The sequence below is a fragment of the Ananas comosus genome, linkage group 15 (genome assembly GCF_001540865.1).
Source record: "Ananas comosus cultivar F153 linkage group 15, ASM154086v1, whole genome shotgun sequence".
Taxonomy (NCBI): Eukaryota; Viridiplantae; Streptophyta; class Magnoliopsida; order Poales; family Bromeliaceae; genus Ananas; species Ananas comosus.
This window is the reverse complement of record NC_033635.1, coordinates 6,203,897-6,223,890: the sequence shown is the minus strand read 5'-3', so window position 1 is coordinate 6,223,890 and position 19,994 is coordinate 6,203,897. Positions and strand designations below refer to the sequence as shown.

The 19,994-nt window shown below is 39.1% G+C and overlaps 1 protein-coding gene across 1 annotated transcript in view; it reads right to left on the bottom strand.

Annotated features, from left to right (window-relative positions):
* The window catches only part of LOC109721578 (protein AUXIN RESPONSE 4), a 36,864-nt gene extending 20,641 nt beyond the window's left edge, over positions 1-16,223 (bottom strand). The window contains exon 1 of the mRNA XM_020249259.1: positions 14,920-16,223. Within this exon, the coding sequence (XP_020104848.1) occupies positions 14,920-16,146 (1,227 nt within the window). The 5' untranslated portion in view covers positions 16,147-16,223. The remainder of the gene's footprint in view (positions 1-14,919) is intronic.

Below are 19,994 nucleotides of genomic sequence, written 5' to 3'. Positions count from 1 at the left end.
ATTATGAGATTTTTATCCTGTTAGGATAGGTTGAGATTTTATTATGAGATTTTTATTCTGTTAGGATGGTTGTTTAAATTGAGATTTTATTTTGGGTTTATCCATTTGTTACTATTTTGAATTTATCCATATGTTAGGAAAGCTCTTTAAATAAGCCTATGTATGGAACAATGTGTTCTTTATTGTCTTTCGCATTTATGTGTCGGTCGAGATGAGTCTGTGGGGAGTGAGTCCCTTTATCTTTTCCCTGCCGCCTGCATCCATCGTCACCACCGTCACCCACCATCGACGTCACCTCTGCATTCGAGCCATCTCCCAATCATTTCGACGTCAATGATCTTGTCATGACATCCAAATGCCGTCTGCGGGCATCTCCACCACCGTCTTGCCTCGCCGCTATCGATTGTTGTGCCCAAGCCAACTCCCGATCTTTCGACGTCAATGATCAAACCGATGCCATCTAGCTTATCCACCAAGCACAATAGTTTTCCCCTTTTATCCTTTTAATTATTTTATCTCAATTCCTTTTACTATTCTCCCTCTCTCCGATCCCTTTCCCTTAAATTACCATCCTTTTGTGAGACCCCAGGTAGTCCTATATATGAGATATAATAGGGCTAAACTCTTAACCCGGCTTAAGCATTTTGGGTGGTGGCTGGGCCCAAGAGGTTAAGAGAGTTAAGAGTGCTAAGACGGGAGTATTCCTAGGATGGGTGACCCCTTGGGAAATCGAGACGTCACAGTTGGTATCAGAGCCAATTACCAGCCGGAAGTGTGAAATGAGTCTCGACTTAGCTAGGTTTGTGCAGCGGGAAGAGCGAGGCTCTCATGCTGTTGACTGTTGTGGGTAAAGCGCGCGGTTCCCCCACAAGGTCGGTTTAGGCTAGCGAGACGAGTCTCACATCGCCTGGTACTTGTGAGTTTGAGCCTGACGAGGACGTCAGGGCTTAAAGGAGAGGAGATTGTGAGACCCCAGATAGTCCTATATATGAGATATAATAGGGCTAAACTCTTAACCCGGCTTAAGTATTTTGGGTGGTGGCTAGGCCCAAGAGGTTAAGAGAGTTAAGCGTGCTAGGACGGGAGTAGTCCTAGGATGGGTGACCCTCTGGGAAATCGGGGCGTCACACCTTTGCTTTGTGCCCGTAGATGGTACCCAAGGAGGATTGGATCCGATCAATTACGAACAGGCGGTCCTATTTCGGTTTGGAGTTGCTAATATCTCCTATGAAGCATTGATAGGTTAAATTGATCATCCTCAATTTCTTAATTAATTTTTGCTTCACATTATCTATCGGCTTGTTCTTCGTTTTGTTCTAAAACTATTTTTTGTGAGTCCGAACTGTGGGTCCCATAGTGTCGCATTCAACTTGCATTAGAGAACCTTTAAATAACAGAATTTGATTGCTTCTATATTTCATTGTCACACCCGTCCTACATCAGATTTGATATCATAGCTTAGGCTTTTTGACGGTTCTGTTTCATCCAAAGTTTTGAGCTTATGAAAGAAAACAGGGTGAAAATTAAAAAAAAAGGGTGAGAAAAAGTATTATAAAAAAGTAGAGTGAAAAAAAAAAGTAAAAGAAAAGTGTGTGGAGAAAAAAAAATGGAAAGTGTAAAAAAAAAGAAAACGAAAAAATATCATGGATGCAAAAGAATGTCTCAAAAAAGTTTTTTATAAATATGGCAGAAGAAAAGGCATACATCTAGAGTCATTGAAAGTAATATATGAGATAACAAGAGTCGAGTTTGATGAATGGTTGTATGATCAGAAGTCATACTTCGAAAGAAAAAGAAACGACATTCGGATAGAAATACTAGATGACTTGAGATGGTGGTATAAGACAAAAACAAATATCTCATCTTGATTTTAACAAAATATTGTTGGAGGAAGAAAAAAGAAGGTTGGATGATATTTAAAATGATGCTAAAATTGCTGAAGATGATTTTCAATTGATGGATAAGATGAGAGATGAGTATCAGCGAATTCAAGTAAAATTCAACTGGAGACCATAATTGCTCAACAGACTGCGTCACCTATAGCATAGTTGGGAGTCAACATTTATGATCTAGTTCCATCCACACCATCCGATTGCAAAGAAGTTCTAGTTGTTACCAAGTTAGAATTTGAGCATCCACATTTTGAAGCCAAGATAGATGAGCGTGTTGAAGAGGTAAGATTACATATCGAGTTATCGTCATCGCCCCAGCAATATGAGTCCTCCATACCGAGCTTCAGATTACACCTTTCTCTTTGACATCAAACCTTATGAAATCTTATGAACTTATAAGTCGTTCTTCCTACATCAACTCCAAACAGGAAACTCAAATGATACAAATTGTTCGACTTGCAGGCATCGGGCTGCATCACTTTATTTTGCACAACTTCGTTGTTTCCTCTCACCTTGCAATCAAACTGATTTCAAGGATAAGATCCTGTGAAATGGAAGCAAATAATGCAGAACAAGCCTGAAGTAATGTTGATCGCATTAAACTGATTTAGCTCATCATTTTTTAAACTAAAGATTATATCTGTAGAGCATATCTTTTAGTTAGTTAAATAATGATTTTTAGCTATTCTCTTATTTGGTTTTATCTCTATTTATTTTTAGATTTTTTATGAGGACTGAGATTTTTCCCTATGTATGTTTGACATCTTTTTAAATGTTATCGTGTGTATTTTAATTTGTAGATTGCCCATCAAATTTCAGCGAAAAAGGATTTAAAATAAAATTTTTACGTGATTATTATGTTTCACTTAAAGTACATAGTAACCCGCGTTTCCGGTGATGACCGAGGAGAGAGATAGGCTTCGAACACGAATTGGACTGCGTTCCGGGCGATCCAATAGCTTATTTTCGATGGTCCAACTGTGCCGGAACCAATGGCGCTGACGGATTTTATGTTTGACACACGATTTTCGAGAAAAATAGCTTTTATCGCTAGGATGGCTTTTATTCCACATTGAATTTGCTTTTTCAACGCGATCGGCGCCCCGTTTTGCGTGAAAACTTACGAGCGAGGATCTTTCTGTGAGAGAAAGATGTTGGAAAGGAACTGGAATGCAAATTCTAAGAATTAAGGGAGTTTTTGGTGATTATTCCCAAGAAATTTGAGAATATAGGATTAGGGATTGGATTTGGGGATTTTGGAACCCAAAAACCCTAGACCCCAACCCTCCTCTCCTTGTCCACCTGAGAGAGGTCATGCCACTGCCGCCGTCGCCACCAGCCGCCAGAGAAGACGAATCAACTTCTTTTTTTTCTTTCTTTTTCGTGTGTTGTGAAGGGGGGAACCCGAGCCCTCTCGTGCTCGGCCGCCGCCGACCTTGATCGTCGCCAGAGTCATCACCGAACCCCGAGCAGCCGTCCCCGAGGTTCCCCGGAGCCGCTGTGCTGCAGGGAGCCGCCGCTGCCAAGGTGATGTGCTGTAAGGAGCAACCCGACCGCCGCCACCGCATCGTGCCACCTCTAGCCATCACCGATGGCCCAGAGGAACCATCGGCGTTGCCCCGGGCTGCCCCCGAGCCGCCACCACGCCGCACTGCTGTGCCCGAGCCGCGGGCCTCTTGGGAGTCCTATCGCCACCGCCGCCGCCTAGCCACCGCTGCCTCCCGCCGCCGGCTAGGGCCCCGACCTCTCCCTCTGGGTGCAATGACCACCCCCCCTGGCCGGAGCTCGTGTGGCTGTGCCTTCAGTAGCGCCCGGCTTGATGCCCTAGCTCAGCCCTTTTGCTACCAAGATGGATTCCAGCGGCTGAGTTGGTCGAGCTCCATTTTTCGACCATCAGAGACTTCAGCAAGCACCCGAGAGATGAGCACCACACTCCTGGGATTATGTGGAGTCTCGTGCCCACCTTCGCTGTGATCATTGAAGCTCCAATGCTCGTGTGGGACTCGACCGCTTTTAGGAGCAACCTATTGGAAGAGTTTTTCCGCTGTTTTGAAGTCAACCGTCGATCGCGCTCCGGACAGTGAACACGAGCTTCATCGCGTCGAGACGAATCAAATCGACTGGTTGGATGGATCCGCTACAACACGGATCGGGGTAACGAGGTCGAAACTCATGTTTTATGTATTATTTTAATAGTAATTAATGCTTTAGTAGGCCAATTGTAAATTGTATGCAATGAGGACCCCGCGCACAACCTCGAACAGTGTGTAATCACTGTTAGCGACCTTTTGACTAATCGCCGAAGGTCCGGGAGCCGTTGCGGAGTGGAAACGGGGTCCTACGGAGTCGTTTGGCGGATATTCGCCGATCGGATGCGGTTTATGTTGCGATTTATGTTGCGGTTTTGGCACCTTGGCCATTGAATGCTTTGGAGACCCTGCCAAGCCTTGTTGGCTGATTGCTACCACCACCTTCGAAGTTCGAAGGCGGTGAATGAGCGGTGGAGGGGTGTCGGTGCGTTTTTCGACGAAATCAACGGTACAACGCAATTTCACATCGCGATAAGTTTCCGACTGCGTGGTCGCTCCGGAAATCATCGCCTAGACTTGTTGCCTGGCCGCTAGGGTTGCCTCATGTGTTTGGAGGCGACAGATGAGCGGCGAAGGCTTCCGGTGCCAAAGTGGACACTTCTGGAAGCCCGAAGAGAAACGGTTGACCGGCGATGATCGAGTGACCTTGGTGCTTGTGTTTGCTACGCGGACACTCAAATGGATGTGTTTTAGGGCAGCAGGTGACTCACGACATAGGTCGGTGTGTTTCGGGATGTTTCGTGGGTCCCGCGGGCATCCTATGAATTTTTGGAATTCCCGGTGAGTTCGGGAATCAATTTTGGAAAACCGATCCCGCGGGTGGTTTGGGGTTGTGAGCGATCTGTTTTGAGTCATGTGAATTAGATCCTAACCCGGTGGACCTGTCGTAGGTCCGATCAGCGTCCCTCGCCTAGCAGGAGCTAGACGCGGCAATGGACACGGGTAGGTATTTCGATCCGAAGTCGGTTCAATGGCGCACGCTCGGTGATGTTCCCTTCATCGTTACCTTTTACTGCTTACATATATACATATTTAGTACTTAGAGCTCTTCACCACATGACTTCGACCCTTGCTCTACTTAGTATACTTTTCCGTTTGCCATGACATAGAAGTAGAGCGGTAGTGACACTTGCATTTATATTTCTGTTGATCTGAGTGATCGGTGTCCGTGTACTTATAGTGTCATTGATCTCACACTTCCTAGTTGACCAGAGTGGTCGGTTCCTCTTTACCGTTGTCGTTGTTGACCTGAGAGGTTGGTTCTAGTGGATACACCCTAGTTGACTAGAGTGGTCGGTTCCCTTATACTCTTGTCGTTGTTGACCTAAGTGGTCGATACTAGTATTCCCTTAAAGTTCGATGACCTATTGGTCGGTGTCCTCTGAGGGGTGGAGATTGTTGGCTATTCGCTGACGGCTAGCTATTGATCATATTCGCATTGATCGCCACAGCTCGACAGCATTTCACGAACACTAGCGGCCTAATCCACCGCAGGAGGATGTTCTTTTTCGGTATAGTTGGTTGACCCGTAAGCCCAACGGCCATTTGCTAGAGTTATATACCAGACAGAGCAGTTGTAGTTTGCTTGAGCTTCTTAGACCTACACGGCAGTATAGATTGAGCATACTTGTGCTATCAGTTGTAGTTGATGCATAATTATTTTTCTACCTCCCTTTGCTGTAGCGGCTATTCATACCATTATTACGGTTGTTTTCAATTCAGTTATCATTGCTATTGCACTAATTTGACTATTGACTAGTCGGTCATTGCTTTATTATCTCACTTTACAGTAGTAGCTCCTTTGTTTATTATCGGTGGATGTTATTCATTGTTATCATACTTGATTTACTTGTTACTACTGCTATTTACCCCTCCATCAGCTAGTGAGTACAGCTTGCCTTCATCAACTTGTAGTACCTACTGGAAGGGGGAGACTTGTTTACGTGTTCTCACCCCCCACTTCTTTCAGGTAGTTCGGGCAGTGAGGGTCGGGACGGTGCGTGAGGCCGTAGCTAGTGGGCGGTCATAGAGGTCTCGATCTACAGTATATATTCTTGATTACTCCATACTTAGCATAGACATACACGTGATAGTATAGTTCACCCCTACACCTGATAGTAGATGATACATGTAGTTCAGTTAATGTCTTATACTTGCGAATTTTTGTATGATGTATTTAGGTGTTTTGGATACTCATGGTTTCGATCATTCGTGGTTTTTGAACACATATGGTTTTAGACTCGAATTTCTTTCGATGGTTTTCTACCCCTCGTGGTAGCGTTTTCAAAATAATGGTTTCCGTGTGGAAAACATTTTTAAATGGTTTTCTTGAGATTTTTCGCAAAATTAGAGTTTTAAAAAGAAAAGGAAGTCTTCGTGTGGGAGAGATTTTCAACATGTAGGATGAATATGAATGAATGCAGAATGGAGGTGACTAAAGATGGCTAGCTGTCTGAGGTAATATGATGATCCTTGTATATCATGTTGTTGTTGTGTGAATGAAGATTTGGTTATTAAACTATACTATGTGTTACGCCGTGAAAATATAGAGGAGACTCTGCCCATTTGTTCCGAAAATTTTCTGTATCCGTGGCGAGTCTGTTGCACGTCTTTGGGGTCCAGGTTAAAAAAAAAAGGACAGTTTCCCGCTTACTCTCATTTATAAAGATAGCCCGATTTCGAATTGGCTTTCAAAAAGGACCCCGGGCGTGACTTTTTTATTTTTTGGTTAATCTCTAGACAAGGTTGTTTTAATTAGTTAGTTAAAATAGATGAAATACAAAGTTGGTTATGTGTATCTAAGGCTAAGAATAGTATAAATAAGGTGTAGATCTTCATTGTATGAAAAGAAGGATGATATTAATAAATTAATAAAAGATGATTCGGAGCTTTGATGCACGAGCAATCTTTTTTTCTTCGCGAATGCGTCACCCTGGAGTGAGTCCAGTTCGAAAGTGAGTTCGGTTCAGGAGTGAGTCCTGATTATCTTTTCTATTTTTTGTTTTTTTCTATTTTTTTGAGTTTTTCTATTTTCTTTAGTTTTCTTTTTTTTAATTACAAAAATTTTAAAAAATCAAAAAATCAAAAAAAATATTTCAAATTTTTTCAAAATTTTGAAAAGCGTTCAAAATTATAAATCATATTTGGAGCCTCTAAAATGTAGGACCCTATATCCCGTCCTACATCAGATTTGGTATAAGATTTGGTATCAGGTTTTATTGTGTCCAAAGATAGGGTATAGGCTAACCGAGAAAAGGTCAAGGCTATTAGGAATGGCCAGAACCGAAAAATATACATGATGTTAGGAGCTTTCATGGCTTAGCAACCTTTTTTTTTTTTGAGAAATAGGTAGCACGCTACCCGCTTCGTTTATGGCTTAGCAACTTTTTGTCGATGATTTATAAGGTTTTAGTATTATAATGGCTCCGATTACAAACTGTTTAAAGAATGATGAATTTAAATGGACAAAATCGGCTACAAAAGCTTTTCAAGAAATTATGGATTTGATGACAAAGGCGGTCATGTTGAAATTACTAAATTTTGAAAAGATTTTTGAAGTTTCTTGTGATGCCTATGGGGTGGAAATAGGTGGAGTATTAACCCAAGAAGGTCATCCCATAGCTTATTTTAACGAAAAATTAGATGAGACTATACAAAAGTGTTCTACTTACGACAAAGAATTACACGCTGTAGTTCAAGCCCTGAGGTGTTGGAGACATTATTTGTTACCTATGTTGCACAGATACGGATACGGGGATACGGATACGACACGATACGGATACGGTGATACGGCAATTCCTAAAACTTATAAGATACGATATGCGGAATATACTTGAATAAAATATTATTTTAAATATATTTAAATATATGTTGATTATATGTAATAATATATTGAGAACAATCAGGATATCTGGACTATATTAAGGAATATATTCTAATATGCATTAACTTGTATAATTGTTCTACATATGTTCATAAAAAAAGATAATCAATCATATAAAATAATTAATTCAAAAAGTATCAAACCAACTATCATCCAACCTGATCAAATGATAACAATAGATATGTAGTCGCACAAACTAGATAATTAGCCATTCAATATATATGTCTGTTTTGTTAGTCCTATTATTAAAATAGTAATAAAAAAAAATGCTAACAATTTAATAGAGAAGGAAAAAAAATCATATTTTCTATAGCCTTTGTTGCTTAATGCTAGGTTGACAAATTAGATGAAAGAGAGTAATATCGTGTGAAGATAGAACAAGAGGGAGCGCCTTCTACCATTCAAGAGCAAAATGATAGATGAAATGACAAATTGAACAGAGATTGGCATTTTTCTCACTCTTTTCCTTCTTTCCAATAAGTTTGGACGTGAGCTTTTAAAAAAATTTAAGTTTCGATCATTTTTGACCAAAAAAGAACCTGGCCGTGTCCCCCCCGTATCCCCCCGTATCCCTCACGTATCCGAGCCGTATCCGATATTTTTTTATTTTTTAAAAATGCCGGATACTTCATTCCCGTATCGGACACGTATCGAGCGCGTATCGGTATCCGATATGTATCCGATATGGGTACGGCATGAAATTTGAAGTATCCGTGCTTCATAGTTTGTTACCAAAAGCAATTGTTTTATTTCTGATCACCAAGCTCTCAAGTACTTGAACTCACAAAAACATTTAGATTTTCGGCACGCAAAGTGGGTTAAGTGTATTCAAGAAGGGGCAATTGCTTATATATTCCTGAAAAGTTTCCGACTTTTTAATTTACCCCTCTTAGAAGGCTAATATTGAAAATACCCTTTTTACGTTCCAAATATTTCAAATATACCCCTAGAGTTAAATTCCGTTAATGAATGGTTAATAATAACTGTTATCTATATGAAATTACTATTTTGCCCTTTCAAATATACCCTTCCACCATCACCGACTTTTCTTATTTGCCCTTAAGTTAGGAGTACAAAAAGTATTTTGAATTTTGGTCTTTTCAAATATACCTTTCTAACATCACCAACATTCCCCTTAAGTTAAGGGCAAAAGACATAGTTTGATTTTTTTTAACTCTAGTAAATATTTAACTCACGTTTAACCCAAGTTAACTTAACGGGTGGTAACTGCAGGGTTATTTTAGAATAACGAAGGAACATATAAGGGGTATATTGGGCAAAAAAAATAGGGATAAATGAGATATTTCTGAAGTTTTGAGGGATATATAGGCAATTATCCCATTCAAGAATATACTTTCAATTTGAAACATCGAACCAAGGTGGATAATAAAGCTGTTGATGCATTAAGTCGAATTGTAACAACCTGGCATAAAGTTGGCAGGAGTGTAATCAAGTTCGGCAGCATTAAGTGAGAACATTCCTCGTGTCCGGATATTAGCGAAATCTACTCCTTAACTTTAGAGGCCAAACCCACTAACCCAGATTTTGTCATTCGAGATGGCTATCTCTTTCACGGTAATCGTTTGTGTATTCCGCAAGGCTCGTTGCATGATTTCATTGTTTGGGAATTACACGCAAGGTTTAGCCAAACATTTTGGTCGAGACAAAACCATCTCCATCCCTCTATGGTTGAGGATCGATAACCTCAAGCGAGATGTTGCTCACATCGTGGCGCAATATAGGATGTGTCACAAGGCCAGAGGCGGATAAAAGAATGTAGGATTGTACACACCTTTACGAATACCGCATTCTCCTTGGCTAGACCTGAGCATGGATTTTGTTTTGGGTCTACCAAAAACTATTAGAAAACACAATTTGATCCTTGTCTTGGTTGACCGCATTTCTAACTGGCACACTTCATTCCTTGTTGCAAAACATCTGATGCTACTCATGTAGCGAAACTTTTTGTCGCTGAAATTGTACGTCTTCATGGGTTACCAAAATCAATCGTGACTAATAGGAATGTTCGCTTTGTTAGTTATTTTTGGAAAACATTGAAAAATTATGGGTACAAAATTGCTTTTCTCGTCTTCACATCACCCGCAAACTGACGGTCAAACGAAGGTAGTTAATAGGAGTTTGGAAAACCTACTTCGATGTCTAGTTGGTGAGAATGTTAAAAATTGGGATCTCATCTTACTACAAAATAAATTTGCATATAATAGCTCAATTAATCAAACAACAGGAATGAGGCCTTTTAAGATAGTGACAGGATATGATCCAAACAAACTGATCGACTTAATTCGTCTTCCCATAGAACAAAGACCTAGTAAACATGCATCTTCATTTGCACAGCATATGCGGGGCTTACATTACGAGATTCGACGAAAAATAGTTTTAAATAATGAGAACTTAAGAAAGTCGCCAATAGACACAGGCGCGAGGTTGAATTTAATGAAGGAGACTTGGGGATGGCGCAGCTTAGACCGAAAAGGCTTCCGCATGGTGCTATTAGAAAACTATATATAAGAAATATGGGTCCATTTACAATTCTTAAGAAAATTGGGTTTAATGCTTATCTATTGGATTTACCGTCTAATATGGGAATTAACCCCACTTTTAATATTAAAGATCTCACCCTATACTACCCAGATACACAAAATTCATATCCCAAGTTCCCACCTCCACTTGTTTCGAGTATCCCATTACAGGAAAAGCGAGATGGCATCGAAGCAATCCTTGACGATCAGATTGTGTCGACGAGGGATGGCGGAGAGCGCAAGTTTTTTGGTCAAGTGTTTATATCGATCGGAAAAAGATGCAACGTGGATTTCGCAGGATGAGCTTCAACAACTAGATCAAAATCTATATGAGAAGTATATCTCAAACAATTCGACGAAGTCAAATTTTTCAAAGGCAAGGAGAGTTGATGCGGACCGGGTCCCTTTTCCGATTGAATCACACCTATTAGTTTCTATAAGTATCTAGGATTATGTGATTTTGTTTTAAAATATATTTTTTTTGAGTAAGTTGAGATTTTAGTTTATTCTGTTAAGATAGGTTGAGATTTTATTATGAGATTTTTATTCTATTAAGATACATTGAGATTTTACTATGATTTTTAGTCTGTTAGGATGGTTGTTTAAATTGAGATTTTATTTTGGGCTTATCCAATTGTTACTGTTTTGAGCTTATCCATCTGTTAGGAAAGCTCTTTAAATAATCCTATGTATAGAACAATTAAGAATAACAAAGATGAATATTGTTATAGCTATTGAGATGTGTTCTCTATTTTCCTTCGCATTTATGCGTCGACCAGAGTGAGTCCATAGGGAGCGAATCCCCTTATCTTTTCCCTGCCTCCTGCATCCATCATCACCACCGTCACCCACCATCGACGTCACCTCTGCGTCCGAGCCATCTCCCGATCATTTCGACGTCAATGATCCCGTCACGACGTCCTATTGCCACCTGCGAACATCACCACCGTCTTGCCTCGCTGCAACCGATTGCTGCGCCCGAGCTAACTCCCGATCATTTCGACATCAGTGATCAAACCAATGCAATCTAGTTTGTCCACCAAGCACAATAGTTTTCCCCTTTTATCCTTATAATTATCTTATGTCAATTCCTTTTATTATTCTCCCTCTTTCCGATCCCTTTCCCTTAAATAACCATTCTTTGCTTTGTGCCTGTAGATGGTACCCCAGGAGAGGCTTAGATCCGATCGATTAAGAATGGGCGGTCCTATTTCGGTTTGGAGCTGCTAATATCGCCTATGGAGCATCAATAAGTTAAATCGATCATCCCCAATTTCTTAATTAATTTTAGCTTTGCATTATCTATCAGCTCGTTCTTTGTTTTGTTCTAAAACTTCTTGTTTGTTAGTCCGAATTGTGGGTCTCGTAGTGTTGCATTCAACTTGCATTAGAGAACCTTTAAATGATAGAATTTGATTGTACCTAATATTCATGTTTACACCCGTCCTACACCTTGTAATTTGAGAGATGAGTATGATGATTTAATTTGGTGTTTATGATTTGCCTGCGATCATGATATCTTCTTTCACTCTCCTTCCCTACTGTGTGTGCCAACAAAATTCTTCTTCCCAAAAGATTTTATCTTTTCTTTCCTTCCTCATCTTTTCTCTTTTCCTCTATTTCTCTCTTATTCTTCCTCTAAATTTGCTTTCCTAATTTTCTAAAATAGTTCTACAAATTTTCTAACTTTTTCCAATTTGTCAGCTATTTTCTTCAATTTTCTCTTAATTTTCTCATTTTTTAAAAAAAATAAAAATAAGCAAACCTCTAAATTTGCTAGAACCTTGCTCCAACCGTACTTCTTTTGGTTTTTTTATTCTAAAGATTGATTTAAAATTCATTAAAATCTAAAAATTGAAAAAAAATTGCAAGTTACTCTAAAATTTCTAGAAAATTCTAAATTTGCTTTTAAACTGATTTCGAGCTCATCACTAGCAACATAGATTAGGGTTTTCCTAATTTGTCCTGCGTCAAAACCTCTAATGGCCTTTCTAAGTTCTATTTTCCAACATTTTTTACTTTTTAATTCAACTCTTATTTTTCAAATGTTATGTAATTCGGTGACTAATGAAACCCACTCCCATCCATTTTCTCAAAGAATGACCCTTTGGTGTATCATAGTCGCATGTACTAAAATAGTTATTGATTTGTATAAGAAAGGGGGTAATGATTTTATTTTGATCAAGTATCATAGTTGCATATGAAGTAGGGTCTAGCAGCAAATAAGACCAGAGAGAGCTAAAAAACCAGAAGGCTAACTCCAAATTGTAAGTGGTCCTATATTGTGACCTATACCAGGTCATGGGTGTTACAAAATTGCGTACGGTACAAACGCAGCGGAAAAAGAAATCAAACAAATTTGATTTTGAAAACTCTCGAGATCCAATCTCAAAAGGCACGCAATTAGGATCCCTCATATTCTTTAAGATTAAAGGAGAAAAGTAAGATCGAATCTTTACCTTTTTCGCGGATAGATCTTCACCTCAACTTGATGATCGTGGAATTGGGTTCTCTTGAAACCGCACACGCGTCTGGCCTCTATAGGTATCCACACGAGGTTCTTGATTTGATCGATATCCTTACCGGGGTGCTAGCTCCCTTGCAAAAGAACGTCTATCTTGCTAGAAGATGGAAGAGAGAGGAGAAAAGAGATGACGGCTAGCGTTTTCTAAAAACTCCTGTATATTATATAGAGGAATATAATCCTCTATTTAATAATATAATAACTATTAAGGATAAGTACAAATCTATATTTAAATTTATCCTTTCCTTAATTGGTTAGATCGATCAAATCCTAATTTGATTCAACTTGAACTTTATATTAATTTGATCATATCAAATTACTAATGCAACATTTGCACATAAGTCCTCTTATAATTTACTAACTATTAGTAAGTCCTCTCTAGTAACATTTACACTTTAATACCACTAATTTGTAACAATTACAAATTAGTCCAATTATCAACATATTGACAATTAGGTCCTCCGGCGATTCAATAATCGCGATCTAGCTATCCGATCAATCACAACCTCTTATGTGTGTAACCCCATAGGTTCTATTCTATCTGGTAGTGAGATATATTTTGATCACTATTAACAATATCACTGAAACTCCTTTCAGTGGATCGGAACAATTCCAACTCAGCTTAATGAGAATTATCGATCATCTAGATAATTCTCATGAGTCTCACAATCCACCAGTGACGCCTAGCAGCATGTAGTGGCATTCCAGTAGAATGGAATACTGAACCTCTTGGTGCAGTTACCGTGTGATACAATCTTTCTATCATGAGTCCCGACTAGACGGAGGTTATGGAATAACTCGTCAAACCCCATCGTCTGTCATATGTCAAATTTATTCGACTCGAGTTTCTAATATCGGAAACCCTTTTCCGCTATTAACTCTGCCATGGCCAAGGTCTTCTAAATTCGGTCTCATAAATCACATAGGACTAACACCCCTATCTACCAAGGGAGATAGATTCTATCTAAGTGCGCACCCTATTCCTACAAGGAACCTACTGCAGCCAACATGCACCACAAGGACCCTAATGACTAGGGACCAAGTGTATGTACAGTCAAACTACAGTAACCTCATTGTGAATAGCCGAGGCATCGCAGGTCAAAGGACCAGTCATACTACTGCAACATTGAGTAAAGTCACTGACGAGTGAGTAGACATCCAAGTGACTTCTCGCGTTGGTCACGCTCGGTACCCTTGTTCTCCCCACACTGTCGACTCGAGACTCATCTACCCAAAAAGGAAAGCGACCTATGCACCAATCTCACCGGATCAATCACCGTCCCCGTGATAATCCATCAATCGGGAGCATTTAGGAATTAACCACCAATGACACATGTCTCAAATTCTCAACTTTTGAGAATATATGTCATCATCTTATTAATTCATTTGACGATTCATTGACACAAACACAACATGAATGAAAATAAGAACCCAAATTTTTTCATAAGATTTTAAAGTCAAATACAAATTTATGTTCTAAAAAGAATACATGCGTCGGCCTGGTTGGCTTCTAGGGCATACATCTAACAATGGGAACCTTCATTACACATTGACTCCGTGTTAGTACCAGATAATGAGGTTTGAATGGCAACTTCAATCCCAGCATAGAGTCTTATCGTGTCAGAAGTCATGCAGGTATATGCTTTTGCGCAACCGGTGAACGATTCCATTGTACTGATTATCAGATTATATCAGCTCGTGGTTATGCTGCTAGTGAAGGATGGCCACCACCACAAGCAAACACCCTGATTCCATGACAAATTTGAAAACTTATGTGTTATCCGCAAAACAAATGTGACAGACCTAACAGTCAGTTCCTACAGTTGGATTGTATGAGGTGCCACTTCAAATAGCTGTTTTGGCTAAATTTACTAGATGCTAATCTAAACATAAATAGTTATAGGAAGAAATTTACGGAAATGCAAAAACGTAACTATAATGAGTACATCGTATCATTGCCAGGTTTTCTAAAGTAATATTCAGAACTCACCTGAGGCCACCGCCCACCTGAATGGTAAGCAAATTTTGCAAATGGAATAGAAGATGAAACTCGCTGCGCTTCATCAATCCATCTATCCGACCAATTATTTGACCAGAGCATCTGTAAGGGCATATCTTTCACTGCCTCCAGATCCTTCCACTCTCTCAAATCAAAGCTATAATTTAACGCTTTCCCTGTGGCAACTACAGCTCTCTTCTTATCCTTCCCCATCAAAAGAAGCCTATGAACCTCAGCAGCTGACTCGTCCATGCTTCTTGCACAGCACAACCTTAGCAACCCAGCAAACAGCATACGAGACCTCAGGAGCAGCTCTCCAAACACCGGCACACCCAAAATCCAAGAAGGAAAAGCCACATTCTCTGCCAGTGTATCTATAAAAGTAACACTTCGCAAGGCAGAGGGATTCATTGCAGCCCAATTCGTCCCCGGACCCAATGCCGAATCATGGAGCACCAAATGGACGGGTGCGAGTGCCATCGAATCCACAACCTGCTCAATAACACGGCCGATTTCTGCCGACCCATATCCAGAAAATCCCTCGCCGCCATGACTCGGCGAAGACCTCCTTCCGATCTCTTCATAAGGTATCTCCCCCGTCTCGATAAGCTGATCAAAGGCCCAAAAGAAGCCCTTTTCTCTGATCTCACTGTACACATCCCAAAACCTACCAAAAAGTCCACCCCGCGCCCCACTTCCCACCAATTCCACATTATCCGAGAAGCCGGAGCCGGGGAGATCGATGGCCACGGATCGGAGTCCAAGGGAGCCGAGGGAGCTGAGGACGCGGCGGAAGGAGTAGGAGCTGGAACCCAAGCCGTGGACCAAGAGCACGGCTTCGGCTCTCTCCTCCCGTGGACCGTGCTCGACGGCGAAAACTTGGATCGGAGGGGAGGATGGGTTAGGGTAGGCTTTGATGAGCTTACCTTGGGAGTAATGGAGGCGGAGATCGTCGGGTAAGGAGAGGAACCATGCCCGATGGTCGGGGGGGGAGAGGAGAAGGGGGAGGAGGGAAGAGAGGAGGAGAGTGAGGAGGGAGACGGAGAGGGTGAAGTAGGCCCAAAAGGCGAGGGCGTTGGAGGACGAGGGCGAGGGTTTGGAGGGGTTTGGGTGGGGAGGAGCGTCGTTGGTGGTAGTGATGGGTTCTCGAGGGAGAAGGGGCTCCATTGTAGTGTTGTGTCCTTCTCTCTCTTCTTCAATGGACGTGGTTTCCGCCATTCTCGGAGGGTTTGAGCTCGGGCGAAGGGTGGCGATAAGTGAGAGCGAACAGGCTTTTGGAGAGAGAGAGAGAGGGAACAGGGTTTATTTTTTTACTATATAACACTACAAAATTTTGAAATTGGATAAATAGTGGTATAAAAAAAAATTTAATTACATACAGCTTTATGTAAATATAGCAAATTACAAATATATCTCTACAAAATTAAATTTTTTTATATTATCTCTATAAAAATTAAGTGATATTCATATTTATCCTTCTGATTTGATATCATTAGAGAACTGTTTATTTTTTAACAATAAATAAATAAAATGTCAATTTTGTCATCACAAATATGTCCCTCCAAAAGCCCTAACTACTATAATCGTGCAGACGTATTCTCTAAAAAATTTTGAATGGTCATCGTCTTCCTCTTTAAAACCCAACACAATCCATTATTATTGCAATCTCTTCTCTCACTCATTTCTCCTAAACCTTTTCTTTTGAGCAAACCAAAAAAAAAAATCTTAGGTATTTCTCAAACCTAGGAGGGATCGCAATCATCCCAACTGTACATTTTTTGATCCAAGGGTCAAAAAGTCAGAAGCATCAAATTCTCTATGCTTCCGATAGTCTAGTAACTCTACAATATGGGGGTGTTTGGTTCGTTTCTTTTTCACCCTAGAATCGGAATGGGAATGTGTTTGGTTCGTTTCTTTTTCACCACGGAATCGGAATGGGAATGGATGAATCTGTTTGTAAGTATTTGGTATGCAGGAGTCTCATTCCGATTCTGATTCCCGAGTGGAATGGGAATCCCCCAATCACCCTTTTTTCCAATCCGGATTGGAAGTTGAATCCGGGAGGTATGGATATTTATTCGGATTAAATTTATTTTTTCAACTTTTTTAATTAAAATATGAGTTTAAATTTCGAAATTAAATATATAATTTTAATATTAATTTGAATTTCAATTAAAAAGTAAAATTTCATCAAGTATTTCGAATCTAACTTATGAATTTAAATTTAAATTAAATTTTAATTTATATAAAGTTTTATTCAAATTTTATTTAAAACTTAAATTAAATTTATAGATTCAAACTAAAATTTAAATTATAAATTTAAGTTTGAATTTGAATAAATCAAAATTTAGTTTTATATTTTGAATTATCCACTCAACTTCAAAATTTAATTTTTTTTAAAAAAAATAGATTTAGAATTTTGACATTATTTCAAAATTTTGATGTAAGTATTTAATATTTAATTTTCAATTTGAATTTAAATTAATATATTATAAAGATAAGTTAGTATATTAGTTTGATTACGTTTTTTAATTCACGATTTAAAACTCAAATTTAAATTTTAATGTAAACTAGATGGATAGAAGTACTATTTTTTAATAGATTGATATTCTGGCAAAAATTTAGATAAGCATGAATCTGTTTCTATTTTAGAAATAAAAAGAAATTAAATAAATTTTGAATTAAAATATAGATTCATAGTAGATATCTTTCGGTTGGTAAAAATTTGGATGAGCATATTTTTTTTCTATTTTAAAAATAAAGAGAAATTAAAAGATTGTTTCATTACGTTATTTATTTTACGTGAGGAAAGAGAAATCAATTTTTTTTTCCACCAAAAAATGGGTCTGTCAATTGATCAAAATTTGAAATACGTGATTTTAGATTTTATATATAGTATAGATATAGATAGATAGTATAGATATTATATTATAGATGGAGATAAAGAAGAATTAAAATAAAAATTCATAGTAAATATTCTCCGATTGGCAAAAATTTGGATAAGCATAAATTTTTTTCTGTTGTAGAAATAAAGAGGAAATAAAAGTTTGTTTAATTCTTTTATTTATCTCCATCTATAATATAATATCTATAAAAGAACAAAAGTAAAAGAGCAAAATTAACTTGGATATATATATATTGTCACGCCCCGGGCCCCAGCGAAAGCCCACCGGGCGCGTGCACAGACCCGCCATATACACAAAGATCACAATGTACACAAGGTGTCTACAATAATCAAAGAGAACAGTAGAGAAATCCATCCTAAAACATGGTAATCAGAGCGAGAAAGTACAACAGCTAGAAACTAAAAACTCAATATTACAACAACCCAATTAAGAGTACAACATAAATTCATAGGACCTCACATAAAGTACAAATACATCATAAATGCTATGCCACTAAAAACAACTGTGGATTCATCTATCACACGTCGTGAGGCTCTAGCTAGTCGTTGTCTCTCTTGTCACGATCTCTAGCCTTTCCCGCTGCGTAAGGCGTTGAAACAAAACAACAAAACAGAGGGCGTGAGAACTATCAATCAATAGTTCCCAGTGGGTAAGTCGCCGACCTCAGCAAAATACACCACTAGGCTAACTGAGGCATAGATATGATATAGGAAGAGTCTAAAAGTAAATGCAGCAATTAAATAAGCAGTTTCTACTATATCATGCCTCTACATGAAGTATCTCTAACAAGTATGGGGATTCCATCTCTACAATTACATGTATAAGTAATTAAGTAGGCAACAATAAAATACTAGTCCACATTTAAACCCTGGATAGTTATAATGGTGTAATTCTCGCATTGTCATTGACATCAAATCGTTATAGTCATCATAGAGCTATCCTTCTATATTTAACATCACAAATGTAGATTACTACCACTAAGGTGTCAATGCAACAATGCCCCACAAGGATATCTCTCTACTATGGATGCATCAAATCTCAACAAAGGGTAACCAACCACTAGTATGACCATCTACTAGGTGTGCATCCACTAGTATGTCTAACATAATATCAAGTTTAATTAACTCTTGGTTAACATAATTCAATTCATCAGGACCTACACAAGTGTAGTCCAGCTTGCGTCGTGCCTAATGGCTCGTGGTAGTCCAACATTCCCCCGCAAGGAATTAGCCTATCCCACATCGACCCAGTAGGCACCAAATACCGCACGGCGAGCATCTATCGCATAGGCCAACTCCGGAGTGCTGGCTTGTGGGGAGCGACCCTCACAAGTATGTGCGAATGAGTACAAATGGCAAGCAAGCATGATCGTCATCTCAAGTACACAGTCGTCATGTCTCAACATGGTATAAGTACTAGCAACCCCAAAGGTCTAGTTCTATATCTAAGTGTACAAGTTTAATCATTCACTAAGTCCAATGCCTCTTTATGACATTGTTGTTTTCTATGTTATAGCACATGTCCAAAGCACATGAAGGTCCATATTTTATTCATTCATTCTATTAAGGGTGGTTCTATGTCTCATTCATGAACCTACCAATGTATGCTACTGCCACCATCATGCCCCATGCAAAAAGAGTAATCTTCTAATGTCATGTTCCACAAATAATTTAACTCAATGGTATGTTTCTACCAATGCACCACATGACTCAAACATACTAATGTCCACATTTTATTCGTTCTATTGGGAAAGGTTTGATGACTCATTCAAGAACCTATCGGGCTTCACCCGCATGCCAATGTATGATATTTTCACTAAAATGCAATAGGAACAATTTTTCAATGTCAAATCCAATAAACCCCACGGTTATCTATCAAGTCATGATACATGCATGTCGTGCATATGCCTTTCTACATGATGCCTCCACTTCATGGAGGGTATATATATATACAAACATAACCATGCAAAAGTTGATTTTCATTAAACTACTCAAGTGTGAACTTTGTCATTTACATGTCAATTGCATATTCCAACACATGAATCTTCTATATGCCTATAGCATAAAGTTCCATCTATCAACTCATAGGATGGGTAAACCATAGTATTTACAAGCATATATGTATACCTCACTACTTGAGCCTCCTTTATTGTCACGCCCC